Source organism: Nannobrachium achirus, assembly GCF_963921795.1.
Source record: "Nannobrachium achirus genome assembly, chromosome: 14".
NCBI classification, from domain to species: domain Eukaryota; kingdom Metazoa; phylum Chordata; class Actinopteri; order Myctophiformes; family Myctophidae; genus Nannobrachium; species Nannobrachium achirus.
Genome location: NC_137821.1, coordinates 16702853 through 16720097, shown reverse-complemented (window position 1 = coordinate 16720097; position 17245 = coordinate 16702853). Strand labels below are relative to the sequence as shown.

The 17245-nt window shown below is 42.4% G+C and overlaps 1 protein-coding gene across 11 annotated transcripts in view; it reads right to left on the bottom strand.

The window, feature by feature from the left end:
• The window catches only part of mark2b (MAP/microtubule affinity-regulating kinase 2b), a 103993-nt gene that overhangs the window by 10015 nt on the left and 76733 nt on the right, over nt 1-17245 (bottom strand). For all 11 annotated transcript variants that reach the window (XM_080741216.1, XM_080741221.1, XM_080741217.1 and 8 more), the window contains one exon: nt 12256-12531. In XM_080741216.1, the coding sequence (XP_080597342.1) occupies nt 12256-12531 (276 nt within the window). The remainder of the gene's footprint in view (nt 1-12255; nt 12532-17245) is intronic.

Here is a 17245-nt window from a genome sequence, read left to right as displayed (position 1 = left end):
GGCAACTCCTCAATGGAGTTAGGGGTGGGCGATATGGTGATAATTATCGTTGAGACGATACAATGTCTCCACGATACGCCTTTTCAGAGGTATCGTATATATCGTGATACAATTGAGGGAGCCTTGTAAAAAATCCTGTTTAATCGTAAATACAGAGATTCATTGCAGAATTAATTTAAACCTGCATTTTGGTCTAAATCCCGTAGTTCTCAAACTTTAAAATGTCAAAGTCTCCACTTAACTCTGACAGTATACAAATGAAACCAAATGGACAAGTAAGGGTCCATTTGGTTTCATTTGTATACTGTCAGAGTTACATACTTGTAAAGTTCAGTTTAGACCTCCCAAAAGGAACCCAGAGAGTCTAGTTTTTGTCAAGTAACTTGAAAAATAACCATAAAAACAAACATGAAAAAGAATCGTGATAAAATTGTGTATCGTGATACAGCTTGGCCAAATATCGTATTTTTCCATATCGCCCACCCCTAAATGGAGTTATTGCAACGTTGGCTAGTGGTGGGATGTTGTAACCTTTGGGGTTAAAAGGTGACACTGGGAGGATTGTGACGCAACAGTTATGACATGGGATGTGTATGAGCACAAATGGTTTTCAAACACAATGAAATGTGAGAAGAAGGGATGGTTTTGAAAAAAAGCGGAGAGGACTTTGGAATGGTTTTGAAAAGGGTAGTGGTTTTGGATATGAAATGGCCCGGCGCAGTTTGGAACGACACGGGGAGGTGGCGGTGAGGGTGGGTCCTGTGACAGCAGGGAGGCGTTAGTGGTCCCTCCACCTTTCTGCTGTTATTAGTAAACACTGAACCTACAGACTCAACACACACACACACACACAGGAACACAGACACACATATTGTCACAGACGTGTGCGTATAGTACCAACAGACAGGGTCCTGAGACGCATATACAAATCATAGACAGACGCGTATATCGTATTGCACAAAACAAAAACAGAAATCTGACATGAAAGGAGAAAAGCGGACGAGAGAGAAAACAAACATGTCTACGTTGACAATGACGAGACGATGACAGAAGACATGCAAATACTGCAGGAAATAAATGACAAGACATGACAAAAGAAATTAAGCAATTTATAATCTTTCTATATTTTTGGCATCATTCCAGTTCTGCCCCATAAAGGCATTCGCGTTAGCATCAAACAAAATAGCTCCTGCAATAGAGACATGGTTAGAGTATGTATGGTTAATGATAAATAAAAAAGAAGACAGGTGAGAATCTGAGAAAGGGTGAGACAACTTTACAGTTAATGAATGTGGTATGAACCGTGTGAGATGGAGTGCAAGGCTTTCACATGAGACATTTTGCATGTTCCCGGGCCAATTAACACTGAACGCTTCCTAGCAAAACGGCTGTGTGCAACATGACGATGAAGCTCTACCTCCATGACGCACTCGCTGCTTGGATCTCAAGGCTTTTAGAGCTTTCCACTAAAGGGTCGTTTTTTCTTTTTTATACTAGTGGCACACCATAAAATAGCAGTTCTACGGAGCTCACAACAACAGGTCGCAGTGTGACGCGTCGTCACAAATCAGGCATTTGAATTATGTTTTATGGATCCAATGGTTTGATGGTTGTGATCTGCGACAAAGGCGGGAGGAGGTAATCAAGTCTGGTCTTGTTTATCCATTGTGTGATTATCAAGGGGCCGCGAGACTAATGATAAAAGTCACCCAAATTAATTGTCTCTGTGTAGAAAACCATGGGGTGTGGATTGTAGCTGTCGCTCAAATTAACAAGGAGGTGTTTTTGCCTATTCCAACCAGCAGGTGGCGCATTTAGCCCAAGAGTGAAACACCAGCACTAACTACTCTATCTGCTGGCAGAGCCAGGTCAGCACACTCACTGGTCAAAGTGTGTGTCAAGGATTGTACGAATGTCATTTGCAAGGCATTACAAACGCCACCATTTGTAATGCACTACAAATGTGTGTGTGTGTGCATTGTGTGTAGTGTGTACACATCATAAAGATCTTTTTTTTCCAGCCACAGTAGGTCAAAGCCATCCAGTACTGTTGCTGCTGCTGTTAGACAGGAGAGGAGAGAGTGCCAGAGTGAATAAAAAGGAGCCATGTGAAAAGGAAGAGAAGAGAGTGCAGCCTCCAGAAAAGAGTGGCAGCCTGAGAAACAAAACACTGCGTTCCCCATCCTTCCTCGGTCCACTCCTCCTCGCTACCTCTGTCCAGAGGACACGTGATGCAAATGGACAACAACAACAACAACAAAACGAATAAAAAGGTACACGAAAACACAACTAAAACCTAAAGCACAAAACGCTACTGCAGCTCCGACGATGGGTGGGATGCCCGGTCTCCAAGAGCTAGATAACCAACTGGTGCTGCTCCAAAGTCAGTCCCAGACTCAAGAAAAAAAAAAGGAAAAAAAAGAACGAAAAAGAACTAGGCAGGTCAGCGGGGATTAAAAAAAAAAGAATTAAAATCAAATCGAAAAGGTTCAAACTGGACCAGAACACCTTTCACGTTAGTTTCATGTCCTACCCAGGAATTGAACCTGCCATCTCCCGCGAAGGAGATTAAACTTCAACATTTCTGCCTAGATGGAATCTCTGCTTGGCCAAGGGAGATATTACGCTTGCTTATAAGCTTCAGGGAGTACTAAATCTGCAGATGTTCTAGTTATTTTGTATTAACCTACTCTACCATACAGATTGGTTTAATTCTATACAATAAAAAGGTCCAGATTGTAGCTGTAAAACCCTTTATCATGAGCGCGCGTCATCACTCTTCATGGCGTTATGAACCTATTAAGAATCTATAACTTGGTCCCCACTTCTTTGGGTTATGTTTTGTCACTATATATTTTGTGCATACGTGAAAGTTGTCCTGTGCATTTATCCATCCTACTAATTGTGAGCAGTGAGTTCTATTAATTCAGCGCTCGCGGAACAGTTAAGGAGTTCAGGGACAACTTCCAACACATAGACCGGGACCTTGTCCCACGGAGATGACATCACCTCATGTCCTTATACGTTAAGGTTGGGGGGGGGGGGGGGGGTTATATGAGTTACGGGTGAGAAGATGTTTCCTCGTGCATATCAATTGGGGACCGATATCCTGACCGGAGGTCGAAATGAGGAGAACTCTGAACTATGTAGTCTATACTCAATAGTCTCGTGTAGCCAAAGAATCTGAGATCTGTGCCTACCGATACTGGTCTGGTGACGTCTAAATTCAACGTTGGGGCTCAAACTAGGTGGAGACAAGTTTGGAGAGTTACAGAAATAACTGCATTTCAACGCCAACGCAAACATCAAAATTGGTTTCTAAAGCGTTGATAAGAGTAGGTTTGTCAGATAGACACCCCGATTCCACAGGTTGGGGAATCACTGATTTAGACGTCACTAGAAGTATCGGGAAGGAGGAGGACTCAAGGACGTCACCTGTAAAGCGCGAGGCTGCAGGTGGTGGTGGGTGGATGGGAGGGTGGGGAGGGGGGATGATGATACACGACAGACTGCTCAGACTAAGACACCAAAATCTGGGACACAAGAGCTGTGTGCTCTCACACACACACACCACGCTCTATCTGGGGAGGCGTGAGGATGGGAGGAGGGGGAAGAGTACTGGGAGGGATGGAGACATTGAAAGAAAGGGGTGAGGTGTTATCGTGATGCACCGACTGGGTGAGGGGGTGAGTGAGTGAGTGAACGGGTGAGTCTGAGACTGAGAGATGGGGGTGGGGGTAGGGCGGTGGGTTAGTATATAAACAAAAAAAAAAACATAAGGTCCATAAACACGGCACTCAAAACCAAAGAGCTAAAAAAAAAAAAGAAGGGCCAACCACAGGGGGAAAAAAGATAGAGCTTTAAGACCAAGGCACAAGGGAAGATTTGAACAAAAAAAGCTGCACAAAACACCAAAAAAATATATAGATAAAAAGGAGAAAATATATATAGTGTATATATATATATCTCTCTCAAATATACTTAAGGAGAGGATAAATGTATAAATCAAGGGGTTATATTTAACAGTGGGGGTGTTGCCTACCTTCTCGGAAACCTGAACGAGAGATTTCTACAAAAACAAAGATAAAGAAAGAAAGAGAAAAAAGAAAACGTATATAAAAAACTATTGGACTGAGAGAAACGACCAGAGCAGATTTTTGGAAACGAGAGAAGAAAAGTCTACGTCAAGGAAAAATGAAAAAAAGAAAAAAAAAAGAAAAAAAGGTAAATAATGTCCAAAGTTTCGCTCCATCCAACCCCACATTGTAATTAAGTTGCATAAATAAAATAAAGTGTATAATAAATACAGTCTGAAAATGTATAATAGTTACGTTACGGTCTGAAGAGTACAAAGTGGTATTTGAATGAGGAATTAACCACTTCAGCCCTATTTTATGCTTTTTGAAAATGGCCAATCCGCAAGATCACAACGCAATGCAACACGCCGTGAGCTTGCAGATCAGCAATTTCTTAAACACTTGGGAAAAACTGAGAATAGACATTTCTGAAAAATGATGGGACGCCAGGGTGAAAGTGGTTATGGTGTTTTAAAGGTTAGGGGTAATTAATGGGGCTAGATGTGTGAAAAACCGGTCATTATATTCACAACAAAAGAACATGGCGAGAGATTTCATAGACAGTAGGAAGATTCCATTGAGGACCCCCCCCCCCCCTCCAACCGACATGAGATGGAACATTCCATAACATACCATCACATCTTGAGATAACCCATTAATCCTGAAAAGAAGGGCTGTTTTTGAGGTGAGATGGTCAAATATGCATACATGTGTGAACATTTGTGTCAAAAGCCCCAACCTTCATCTCACACACGCACGCACGCACGCACGCACGCACGTGCGCGCACAAAAGAGTAATCAAACACCACATTGAGGAAACAACTTTTATCCATCTCCTTCGTACTTAAAGGGGCCCGACCATGAATTTCAAATTTTTCATTTTTTTCTTGTTTTTAGTCTTCCCAGTGTCTGAACGGTATTCTTTTGAAATCGGGCCCCATTCTGTCACTTTCTGGGAGGCTATATTCTATTGAGACTATATACAGTATATGAGGTGGAACCAGGGGGTAAAGTGGTACTAAAATTGGAACGATACAGAGAAGATTACGATTGACTCAACATGGTTCTCATCGTGGTTCTCTAATATCCTCTGTATCGTTCCAATTTTAGCCCAAAGACAGCGCCCCGCTGTCAACAAAGGGCATTTTGGTATTGCATCTGAAATGGCTTGGAATTAGAGACAGACAGAACATGAAATTTCAATATCTGAGTGGTTGTTTAGGCTAAAACCTGTATAAAACCGTATTATGGACCAATATTTATATAAAATATATATATTTGAAAAGCATGGTGGGGCCCCCTTTAAAGAATATGACTTTTACTCCACTTATAAGTTCTGAATACAAGCTTTTCAAAGGGTATTTTTGTATTGTGGTATTGCTACTTTTACTCTGTTTTTTAAGTAAAATGTCAGAGTACTTCTTCCACCACTGGTCCTAGCGGAAAAGTGCTGAGGTCAGGTTATGGGATATCTTAATGAAACATACAGCAGTGTGTGTGTGTGTGTGTGTGTGTGTGTGTGTGTGTGTGTGTGTGTGTGTGTGTGTGCCCTGTGCATGTGCGTGCGTGTGCACGCGCGTTTGTCTTTAGCTACATAAATCGCAACAGCACAATAAAATCTGTACCTGTAAGGGTCCATTTTTACACTCTCAGAATTAAAGAAACACTGAGGATTTGACAGTGTGTGCAACCTGATCCCTCTGTCTCCACCACCTTCACTTCCTTTTAGCAAGCCAGGCATGTGTGTGTGTGTGTGTGTGTGTGTGTGCGTGCGTGCGCGACTGCGCGCGCACCAAGGTGTCCCCACCAGTGGTATTTATAGTTGAAGGAAAAGTGATATCTCCGTTGTAACCATGGATACTGTTGCCATGGAGCTATGTTTGAGTGGGAGAACTGGAAAGTTGCTGCCTGTGTCTATTCCTTGTGCTCCAGACGTGCGTGCACACAAACAGACACACACACACACACACACACACACACACACACACACACACACACACACACACACACACACACACACACACACACACACACACACACACACACACACACACACACACACACACACACACACACACACACACACACTCTTTAAACCACAGTTACACTTTGGTAGAGGTTTGGCTCGTGTAGTTAAACAATGTAACCAATGTAACTCCAAATACTGGCGAGATATTTTCAATAGTTGATCCGTTCAATATTCCAAAAATAATCTCCTTGTCGACTTGCATTGCACGCTTAAACAGCAATCTATGAGAACAAAGCTGGTTCTGCGAGGGCACTGTATACCATCACAAAGCAAAGGTATGCTTCCAAGAGTCAACCACTGCTTGTTTTTGCAGATGTAAGAGAGCGATAGTACTTTACCAATCATTGTAATGTTGACGGACATAAACAATGATGAACGAGTTTTGTAAAAAAGAAATTGAACAGATGGCGGGATGAATGAACAGCGTTGCGTTTGTTTTTGCGTTAAAGGGGAAGACCACCCATTTTCAATATTGAACTATGTCATTAACTCACTTAGCGCCGAGCGAGCCAGATTTCAATATGAATCTGCGCTTATAACGCCAGGAAATAGTTATATTGAATCCCCAAAATCACATTACATAACCAGGTACACGTGCCTGCGAATGCCACAAGATGACCACTAGAGTGAGCCATAGCCCATAGACTTTCCATGGTCCCATGTTAAGTCAGAATAAAAAACAAGGTTCAGGAGATAACAGGATGGTACAATGACATGCTCTCCATTGACATTCAATGGACAGGCCGCGGGCCGCCATTTGAGCTCAATACTGCTCAATTCGTGCTTGATCGTCTCAAACCACCATTGGTATGGGCATCGGAACGTATATAGATGCCACACAGAAAGTTTCCGAATCAAAATCCGACCTAGTGAAGCTACGTGAGGGTCGGATGGTTTGCATTGAGCCTAGCGGCTAACAGAGGCCTACGTAAACAGGAAGCTATGGCTTAAAGGTGACGTCATAATCGTATCTGTATGCTAGTCGAAGGTAAGCTAACCGTTCCGCTCCGTCTATCAACCCAAATTAAAAGCTTAAACAATGCTTTTATATAAAAGTCGCTCCGAGTCGCTCGGCACTAAACGCCATCATTAGTTAGTCGCCCCGAAAGTCGCTCGGCGCTAAGTGAGTTTTTAATATACCTTAGAGGAGTTGTGTGGAAATAGAAAAAAAGTTCCCACTCTTCTGTGTTGCCTAGAACTGGAGGATTGATTTTGGGGTTTGTATTGTAAAGTACAACTTGATGACATCACACTGTTGTACTTTACAATACAAACCCCCAACATCAATCCTCCAGTGACATAGTTGACATAGTTCAATATTGAAAATGGGTGGTCTTCCCCTTTAAATAAAGTGTGACTTTGATACCCGTTTCACTATGCAAGGTATGGAGAGACATTTTTGGATCATTCATTTTGTAAATACGGAGCAACAACTGAAGAAATCTAGCTCATACTGTATTTGGAGTTACTTCATGGCTCTCAAAGCACCACTCCCCAAAACACACACACACACACACACACACACACACACACACACACACACACACACACACACACACACACACACACACACACACACACACACACACACACACACACACACACACACACACACACACACACACACACACACACACCATTAAAACTACCAATACGCAAACCTATTCCATGTCCCTGTCTCTCTACACACATACTTTCTCACAGTTATCCCTAACACGCCTTCAGGGTTCATTTCGGACCAATGGGTGACGTCACAAAGAATCACAACAGTGTTGACGAAACGTCAATCTTCGTGACGCTTTCCAAGCTCGTAAAAGGGCGTCTCGCTTCTTTCACTTAGGGTGTCTTACTGGTAGATCAGCTATGTACACTATATATAAAAAATATATGTTTTATAGTATAAGATTATTAAATATGTCAGTAATTTCTTTGTATATTCAAGTTATCTTTTACAAAGCCTTAACCCATTCAGGCCGGGTACACATTTTAGTGTATGGGAGGGGCTTACAGTACATGTACAGTATGTATCGACATATTTGTTTTTGTTGGCTAATTTCTGATTTGGGCCTAACTATAGGTTAGGCCTAAATGGGTTAAAAGGCAAACAGAAATTAAATGTTTATTTATATGTTCCGATGTTCAATGCAAAAAAAAACGTTTAAATCGTTAAATCGCAATTTTGTGTGTGGAAATGAATCGTCAAACTTAAATCTTGAGGATTGACAGCCCTAGTGATGTCTAGCCTTAACCCATTTAGAACGGGTACACATTACTGGGTATTATTATTTTATGCTTTAACTATTGGAAAAATAGCAGATATACAAGCTCACAGCGCGGCACCGAGTGCCGCGCTGCGAGCTTGTAGATCTGCTATTTTTGAAAAATCGTGAAAACTATAATTTTGACCCGATTCTATAAGTGTCTTTTGAATCCTACTAAGATTTTTTTGAAAAACCTATGTTTCTAAGTCACATTTATTGCGATCCATTATGCACGGGAAGGGCAACCCGGCTGTGACAACCTGGCCTGGAAGCTGAACTGCGGTCAAAAAGCAAACAAGCAACAAAAACAAAAACGTCCAGAGAGACACGAAGCCAAACCCTGCAGAAATGTGTCCTCAGGCCAGTGCTGTTCCTAACACAAGATTACAGGGCAACGACACGCTGCTGGCTCTGACCAGAGAGTCACTGCTGGGACTTCTCTGATGGTTCTGTCTGTTGGACATACATTATAGCAGTGGTTCTCAACCTTTTCTGGCCGCGACCCACAAAATAATCATATTTGAACTGGGGACCCCCAGTAAAAGTTTTTTTTTTGTATAACATGGTTCTATTGTGAAAATAGCAGATCTACATGCTCACAACGCCTCTAGAGGTATTAAAAGGTCCTTATTGTCACTTTAGAAATGTGCATATACCCTCTATACACTTACATTTTATGTTGGATTGTTTACTGTTGAGTGAGAAAACAGTGTTGCACATTAAGCTAATCATCTCGGGACCCCTCAAAATAATTTGGGGACCCCTCTGGGGGTCCCGACCCACAGGTTGAGAACCACTACATTATAGTAGAGCAGTGGTTCTCAACCACAGGGGGGTCCCCAAACTATTTTGGGGAGTTGCCAACTTTGTTTTCTCACTCAAACAGAAAACTAACCAACATAAAGTTTAAAGTGTATAGAGGGTTTCTGCACATTTCTAAAAGTGACAATTTAAGGACTTTAAAATTCCTCTAAAATGACAAATTAAACATTTGATTGCCAAGTATTAGTGGCAGAAATTGTGAAAATAGCCGATCTACATGCTCACAACGCCTCGCAACGCAAGGCGTTGTGAGCATATAGATCTGTTATTCTCACAATAGAACCGTGTTATACAAAATGTAATGCCTCAACACTTAGTGCTAGTCAGGGTGGAATATGATCGCGGCGTGAAAAGGTTGAGAACCACTGTAGTAGAGTATTGATGGGACGATATGAAAATTTCATGTCACCATTATTGTGATTTACGATACTATTGTGATTGAAATATGCCCAACATCAATTATCCTGGGGCGGAATATTTGCCAAAAACTAGCAAATCTAGAAGCTCACAGCGCATCGCATTGCGACACGTTGTGAGCTTGTAGATCCGCTATATTTTGGCAAAGAGATTTGGTAGAGAGTGAAAAAAAAGACTATCAAGTTATTTACAGGTCCTTTTTACCAATAATAGAGGGTTTAAGTGGTAACAGATATGCAGCTCAGCAAATAAAAGGTGAATTGATCCCAGTGCATGACGGAGGACAATTTCACGATAATTTAAATCTCTGCGATAGGATTATTGTGAGTGTTTTTTATCACGATAAACGATAATAGCGATTATCGTCCCATCCTTATTATAGAGGTGAGCCTGGCTCGTTCCAGAGGAACAGGGTCAAGGACACCATTAATAATGGCATACAACCATAGTCCAGGCACCCTATATAACACAATGTAACAGTTTTTTGCTGAAAGAGCCCATCTTTTCACTCGCCTCCAGGAACATTTAGCTCTAAATGTGAAAGTGCCATTTCCAGTTAAAACTAATGTGATTTCCAGGGGAAGCTGACTCAGTCATCATTAATGTTGAATACGTCTGACTTGGGAGTGAATGAACGACTGCCAAGAGGAGAGATAGTGTTCCCCCCCCCTTCTCATCTGCTGAGTCATGTGTCCTAAATAGCTAAATCTGGAATGCCAAATTTAAATATAATATAAAAGTGTAAAAATTGAGGCGGGGGTGTCTTCCTATTCTCTATAGGTCAGTGGTTCTCAAACCTTTTCATGTCACAGACCCCCAAATTCACACTAGGGGGGGTTCCAGGGGGTGCCCAGCTAATGTAGTTAATATAGAATCACAATCATTTTAACCTCTTTAACCAGTTATATGTTGGCTATACAAAAATGCTATTTTTGAAAAATATCAAAATGGGGGATCCGCGGCCAAATAAATCTGAATTTTGGGGGTCCTTGACGTGACACGTTACCTGTGGACATTTTATATCACTGGGCTCGCTGTCTGAAATTAAATCAGACGATTCCATCCTGACACGTTGCTAAGACTCCACCAGGTTCCTTTGCTTCAAGCACATATTTGATATTTGACACATAGTATCCATGTCTAGATAGATTACCATTAAGAACAATCACCCTGTCTTAAAGAAGACAGTCCTCTGCATTGTGACAAAGTGAACTACTAAATACAACCAGTAATACAGGTGGTAAAAATATAACTACTGGAACTGCAATTTCGGCAAAGCAAACCAAGCCTATCATGTTAACCACTTAAGCCCTATATGCTTTGTCCCGCGTTAAATAAACAGCTGATTTATAAGCTCCTAACATGACACAAAGTGTTGTGAGCTTATAGATCTGCTATTTGGAAAATATTTTTGGAAATTTCTGCCAACAATGATATGCCCAAATAGTAACACGCGGCTGAAAGTGGTTAATCAAATTCCATGGGGTCCTTGAGGGAGTTCCAGGGGGTCCCCAGCTAAATGATAGTTAGGAACCAAAAGGACCCTTATGAATATGTAACTCTGAGTCTGTACATTTGGTTCCATTTGTACACTCAGTTAAATTAACATTGATCTTACAACATAAACTGGGGTCTCAGATAGAAAAATGGGAGTATGTGGCCTAATGCATGTCAAACTGGGGGTCCCTGAAATTAAAATGGTTGAGAATCACGGCTAGAGACCTAAAAAAATCTTCTCTCATGGGGGTCCCTCGCATAATCTTTTCAAATGGGGTCTGCGGACTAAGTGTCAATTCGGGGGGTCCTTGACAGGAAAAGGTTTGAGAACCACTGCCATGGAGGGTGTGCACTATACAATTAATTGAATTTTAACACATTTGAAAAGGGCACTCATAACTAGGGTAGCGTCACATTGTTTGAATGACATTTCAGGCATCGTGCAACTGTGTGGTGTGAGTACCAGTTCACATTGTGTCATGGCAGAAGGGGCGTGTGACATTCTGGGGTATGATCCAGAGCCGTTGAGAGAGAGAGAGAGAGTTCTTACACTCTTTGATCTCCCCGCAACCCGATCACATGGTTTATAAAACGGGGGATCAACGCTGGAACTACGTGGTAGTGTTTGGAACGATTAGTTGCCCCCATGTCAAGCGTTTCTTCCACGTTCTTCTTGTTCTCGCTACACAGAGCACACCGAAACTATTTACAAATCAACTGTAAGTTGGGTTTGGCAATAAAGTACTAAATATTGAATACCATGGGGTTACCCGATGGAGCGGATGCAGTCCATACTGCATGTACTCTAATGTCGCAAGATCCGGCTGGACCTTTCACCGCATGTCACATGAAACACAGAGTAGGGGACTCTTTCTCCACTGTAAACTCTCTCTCTCTCAATGACTCTGGCATGCTCTGTTACATAAGGATACGTTTGACTCATATGATCAAAAAATGATCACGTATACATATAAACAAATGAAATTAAAAAAAGTCAACAAGTCAGATATGAATAATCATTTGGGGCAGGCGCCCCACCAGTATGAATGGGCATCACTCTACTCCATCTGTCCTACACCCACAGACTTAGCCGTTCATCCGCCCCGCCATCTGTTCAGTCCACCTTTTCCCTTCCCTCCCCTCCCCCGCTCACCTGCGCACAAACTTGGAGGTGAACTTGCTGAAGATGCCGGTGGCGCCGTGCGCGCGGCGCGCCTGGCTGTTGCCGTGCGACAGCGACGGGGAGGCGGGGCCGCCGGGGTAGGCGGAGCCCTGCTGGTCGCGCGCGCCCCGCTGCTGGCCGGCGTGGAACGTGCTGCGGATGCCCACGCCCCGCGAGAAGTTGGTGCGGTCCGTCGCCGCCGCCGCACTGCTGCTGATGTTGTGGGCCGACGGCGAGGCGCCAGGCGCCCGCGGCTGGGTAGGAGCACTGTGGTAAGGGAGGAGGGAAAAGAGGAGGACAGGACGCCATGGGAAGCAAGACAGGATGGATAGGAGGTGAGAAAGCCAACAGGAGCGAGAGACGGACAGACGGACAGACGGGGGAGAAAGAATGAGGAGAAAAAGTTAAGAAATTAAGAGAATAGGGGGAGGGGAAGAGAAGAAAGAGGAGATGGTTAGAGTTACACTGATACAAGAACACAGTTCACTTCAGGTACTTACCTCAACCCTAAACGGTGTGCAGGTCAAACACTGTATGTGTGTCTTTATGTGTGTGTTGAGTGTCTGTTTAGAGCCAGATGTTTCTTATAATCCTAAATGATCCAAGCTGGTGTTGTGGAGGCCAGATGTGGTGAGGGACTCAAACAGGGTCATGTACAGACTTTTGGGAGGGGAGGCCAGGTGTTGTTGTGCCCCCAGAACACAAGGACACACACAAACAAACTGACTAAAAACAAACAGAGTTTGTAAGTACGAAATACCTATCAATCTAACCTAGCAAGTTCATACTTCTGGGCGTGACGAACATGGGCTAGACTCGCTCGGGATGTTCTTAAAACCAGACTTATCAGAAGGGGAAAATGTGGTCCCTGCCAATAAAATATAGCAAAACATGACCTAACCTAGCCTTTGTATTGAATGAGAGCAGAGAGAGAACAGAGCAACTGTGGTTCACTTCAGCGAAAGAGAACTAACAAGAGAAATTATGTAGGCATGAAAAGGGCACTTTCTCCTATAAAGGCAATCAGGTAGGTGCTCAAGCACTGATTGGATCCTATGTGTGCACATGCCCGGACACAAACGCACAGTTAATCCTCTAATCCTTGGCAAAAGATCAAAGCAACACACACACACACTTCATTGAGAAATTGTAGCTTAAGTGTGCGCGTGTGCGCGTATGTGTGTGTGTGTGTATAAACCTCCGGTGCCAGTATTAGAACTGGGCTACTAGCAACAAAACAGCACCGCAAACACCAGAATGCACAAACGCAACAAATCAACAAATAGATTTAACACACAGGAAGTCCTCACAACATGCGCGAATGAAAACAATCGTCATTCATGGGAGTCGAAACTGCAACAGGATGATGTATTTTTAAGCGGACGCTGCTGCAGTCGTTCAACAGATGTTCAAAAGGCACAGCACTGCACACGCAAAGCACACCCACCACAAACAACAAATGACACAGCGCAGATACAAGGACAAAAGGTCTGGATCAGGCAGATCAGTGGGGATAGGGGGTATTTATCAACCCAAGAAGGCCTAAAAGTTGACTGCCTATGAGGGAGGAATGGCATATTGATACAGTAGCACTGTAACTTGCTGTATCTTGTGCCACGTGTGACAAAAGCAGGGTTAAATTGGTCTGGAAAAATGGTTACACCCCGCCACTCAGACATGTCTCCTTCCGACATGTTTCCATTCCGACACTAACCCTACCTCTAACTCTTACCCTAAACTTAACCTCTATGGAAGTGTCGCCACTCCGACAATAAGAAGTCAATTTCGGAGTGGCGACATGTCGGAATGGAGAGCGACACCCGGAACAATATGGAATGGCTTGCAATGTCGGAAATAATTCATTAGGACGTCATTCAACCACCTACCTTCTGCAAAGTTAAACTAGTATTTAACCACATGAACCCTGATCTCTCAAGACGGCACCACTGCCTTAAACACGTAGTGTTGTTGTTGTTGTAAGAATAAACACAGAAGAAGCACCCGGGAGGAAGTGGACTAAGAAGGGGGAGGAGCCACACCAAGTTCCTGTTTCTACACAAAGTAGGTGGAGCCTCCAGAAGCACAAAAAACAAAGGAAAAAATCCCCTTTTTGGGAACGGGTTCCCAGATTGCATTACCCATATCCCCATTCTGGGTATGACATAATAGGTGAACATAGATTGGCTATTTTCAGCAAAGGGAGGATTTGGCGGAGAGAGGGAACGGAGTAGTGAGCCAAGGACAGATCCCTGGGGGACCCTGGTCAACCAAGTACGGAGGGTTTTTAAGTGGTTAAGAGCCAGTCATGTGGTGGAGAATGCTCAGCAAAGGGCATTAAAAGCTTTTTCCTGTCTCTGCTCGGGGGCTGCTGGAAGACACAGCATGTCGTTTTTAATTACCAATGTAAACATGCGCCAGCGGCACATCTTTCAGCATTACATCGTGTCTCACAGTTTTTAATTCAGAGCGCCGTCGGTGCTTTTGTGTTCGTTTACTCTGGACAGAGGCAGCCAGTTGGGTCTCTGTTTTTTGGACAATGTTCAAAGTTTAAATTCTGCTCAGCTCTTGCTTGATGTTGATGGACGTTTTAATTACCTGCGTGCACAGCCAAGAGGGAAAGGAGCAAAGAGGAAGCTTGATCATTCTTCAGGGTATATTTTATTACTGTCAATCATCAAAATGTTTAAAGCATTCACATAAAACTTCATTAATGTGAATTGCATCATTATGGGTTTCTTTTTGAATTGTATGACTAGAAGCGTTATTTGTTTTTGCGATGACAGCAACCGTGCATTCTCCTATGACTCTTCTTCTTTCCCCAGAGGAAGAGTCTCACTCTGACAGCGATACTGACACCTTTGCCCACATGGGGTATCACACTCACAGTGCTGCTCAACTCATCATTCGACTTGAAAATAGTTAGCGAGTCTAACAAGGAAAGACAGCAAGGACACCAGCAAGACCATATGCAAATGATGGAGCATTGCCAACCAAGGCTGCTTTTTTGAAGAAAAAAAAAATAAAATATATATATATATATATATATATATATATATATATATATATATATACCAGTAAGACTCCCTAATCGGGAGATAAGCAACCGTTGGTCGCTTATCTCCTGTCACACTGCTGACATCAGTATGACATCACACCGTACACAAATGACCCTTATATAAGACCGGCATTATCTACCGACAGATTAGTAACAAGATGTCAAAATCATTGAAGGTTTACCCTACTAACCAACTGTTTACCATAGCAACCATGTTTTTTACCTTAGCAACCAACTGTTTACCCTAGCAACCAACTTTTTACCACAGCAACCATGTTTTTTTTACCCTAGCAACCAACTGTTTACCCTAGCAACCAATTGTTTACCATAGCAACCATGTTTTCTTACCCTAGCAACCAACTGTTTACCCTAGCAACCAACTGTTTACCATAGCAACCATGTTTTTTACAGGGCCTGGGATTGATGACATCAGAAATCTCCATATATGGGCATGAGGGGTACCCTAAAAGGGCATCATCTGGGAATAGCAAATATAGTTATCCTAGAAAGTGAAAATCTTACATCAAAGGCCATAACTACCTACCTACCACCATACTGCATTCCTCATTAAACTACCTACCAGTAAGATGCCTAAGGGAGAAAAGCAAAGGGCGAGGTTGCACCATTTCTTGGTCTTCTGGCCAGTGATGTATATCGGACCATTTAACCATATATGGAGACATCTGGTAGGATCTAATTAATCAATCAATTATTATTGCGTTTCCAATTTCAATCTCTTCTTAGCGCGTGTGGAATTGGCAGGGTTTTTCCTGCAGAGGGGAATCTTTCTCTCTCAACCCCAAAGAGGTTTTAGTCAAGTGCCAAAATGATAAGAATTGAGAACAAAATCAACAATTAAAATCCTCTCTGGATGCGTTAAATTAGTTCATGCCATTCAAAGCCCTCTTTCTGCGGTTTGGAAGAATAATAATCAAGTTAATAGGCAGAAATCTAGGCATCATAGATTTCCTCTTCTGGGTCAGGACTTGAATGAAGTCAACCCTCTCACTATGGACAGAGGCAACAAGCCTTTCACTGTGGACAGAGGCTTGATCCATTGATTGAATATTTTATTACTCAGCCCGCTGTTAAGGGCAGTCAAACACTTGGTCTAAAAGGATAACAAGGTGAACAGTGTCCAAACAGTTATCTGTCTTTATGCCTTATGGAAATGTTTTCCACTGCCTTGTCATTTCCTAGCTGTCTCGTTAACACTTTACTTAAAAAAGGTCAAGTCTATGCCTAGCAACCCTCGTTATAAATGTCTTATGCATAACAAGGTTTATTAAGTATTATGAATGCAGTTCATAAAGCGGAAAAGCACATTATAACTACCAGACATAGTCAGTTATAAAGTGTCATAAAGACACGTAATGTATAAAGACACTTTAGTTATGTTCGGTTCCATTGAGATTATAACGCATTATGACTAGCACTTATACGGTAATACTTCATAAACCTTGTCATAAGTTTGCATAATTATAAACATGTATGAGTGATATGAAGCCTTGTACGTGCCTTATAATGCTTTACACATTCTATTATAATGCATTATAGACCGGACCTTAAGTGTTACCATTGTCTCTTCTACACATCTACACAGTTTCATTGCAAACGCCTTTTGTTAAATGTCAAGCTATAAAAATAACTTAAGTGAAACTTGAATGGGATTTATATGTAGAATACAAAGCCACCATTCCCCCTTAATAAGCGGCTTGTTTTGAAGGTAATATTTATAGATTTCATGGCAACCACAAACTTTATTGCTCAGATAAACATTGTATAGTTCTAAAAGGGAGAAAATAAAATCGGTGCTACTGCTACCACATGGTGAAGTTGGTTTTGTTTTCCTTAAGAGTGCCCACCATTTAGTAGTATTGGTTGCACTATACCCCATTAAGTATAACAAGCAATCTAAATTCAGAG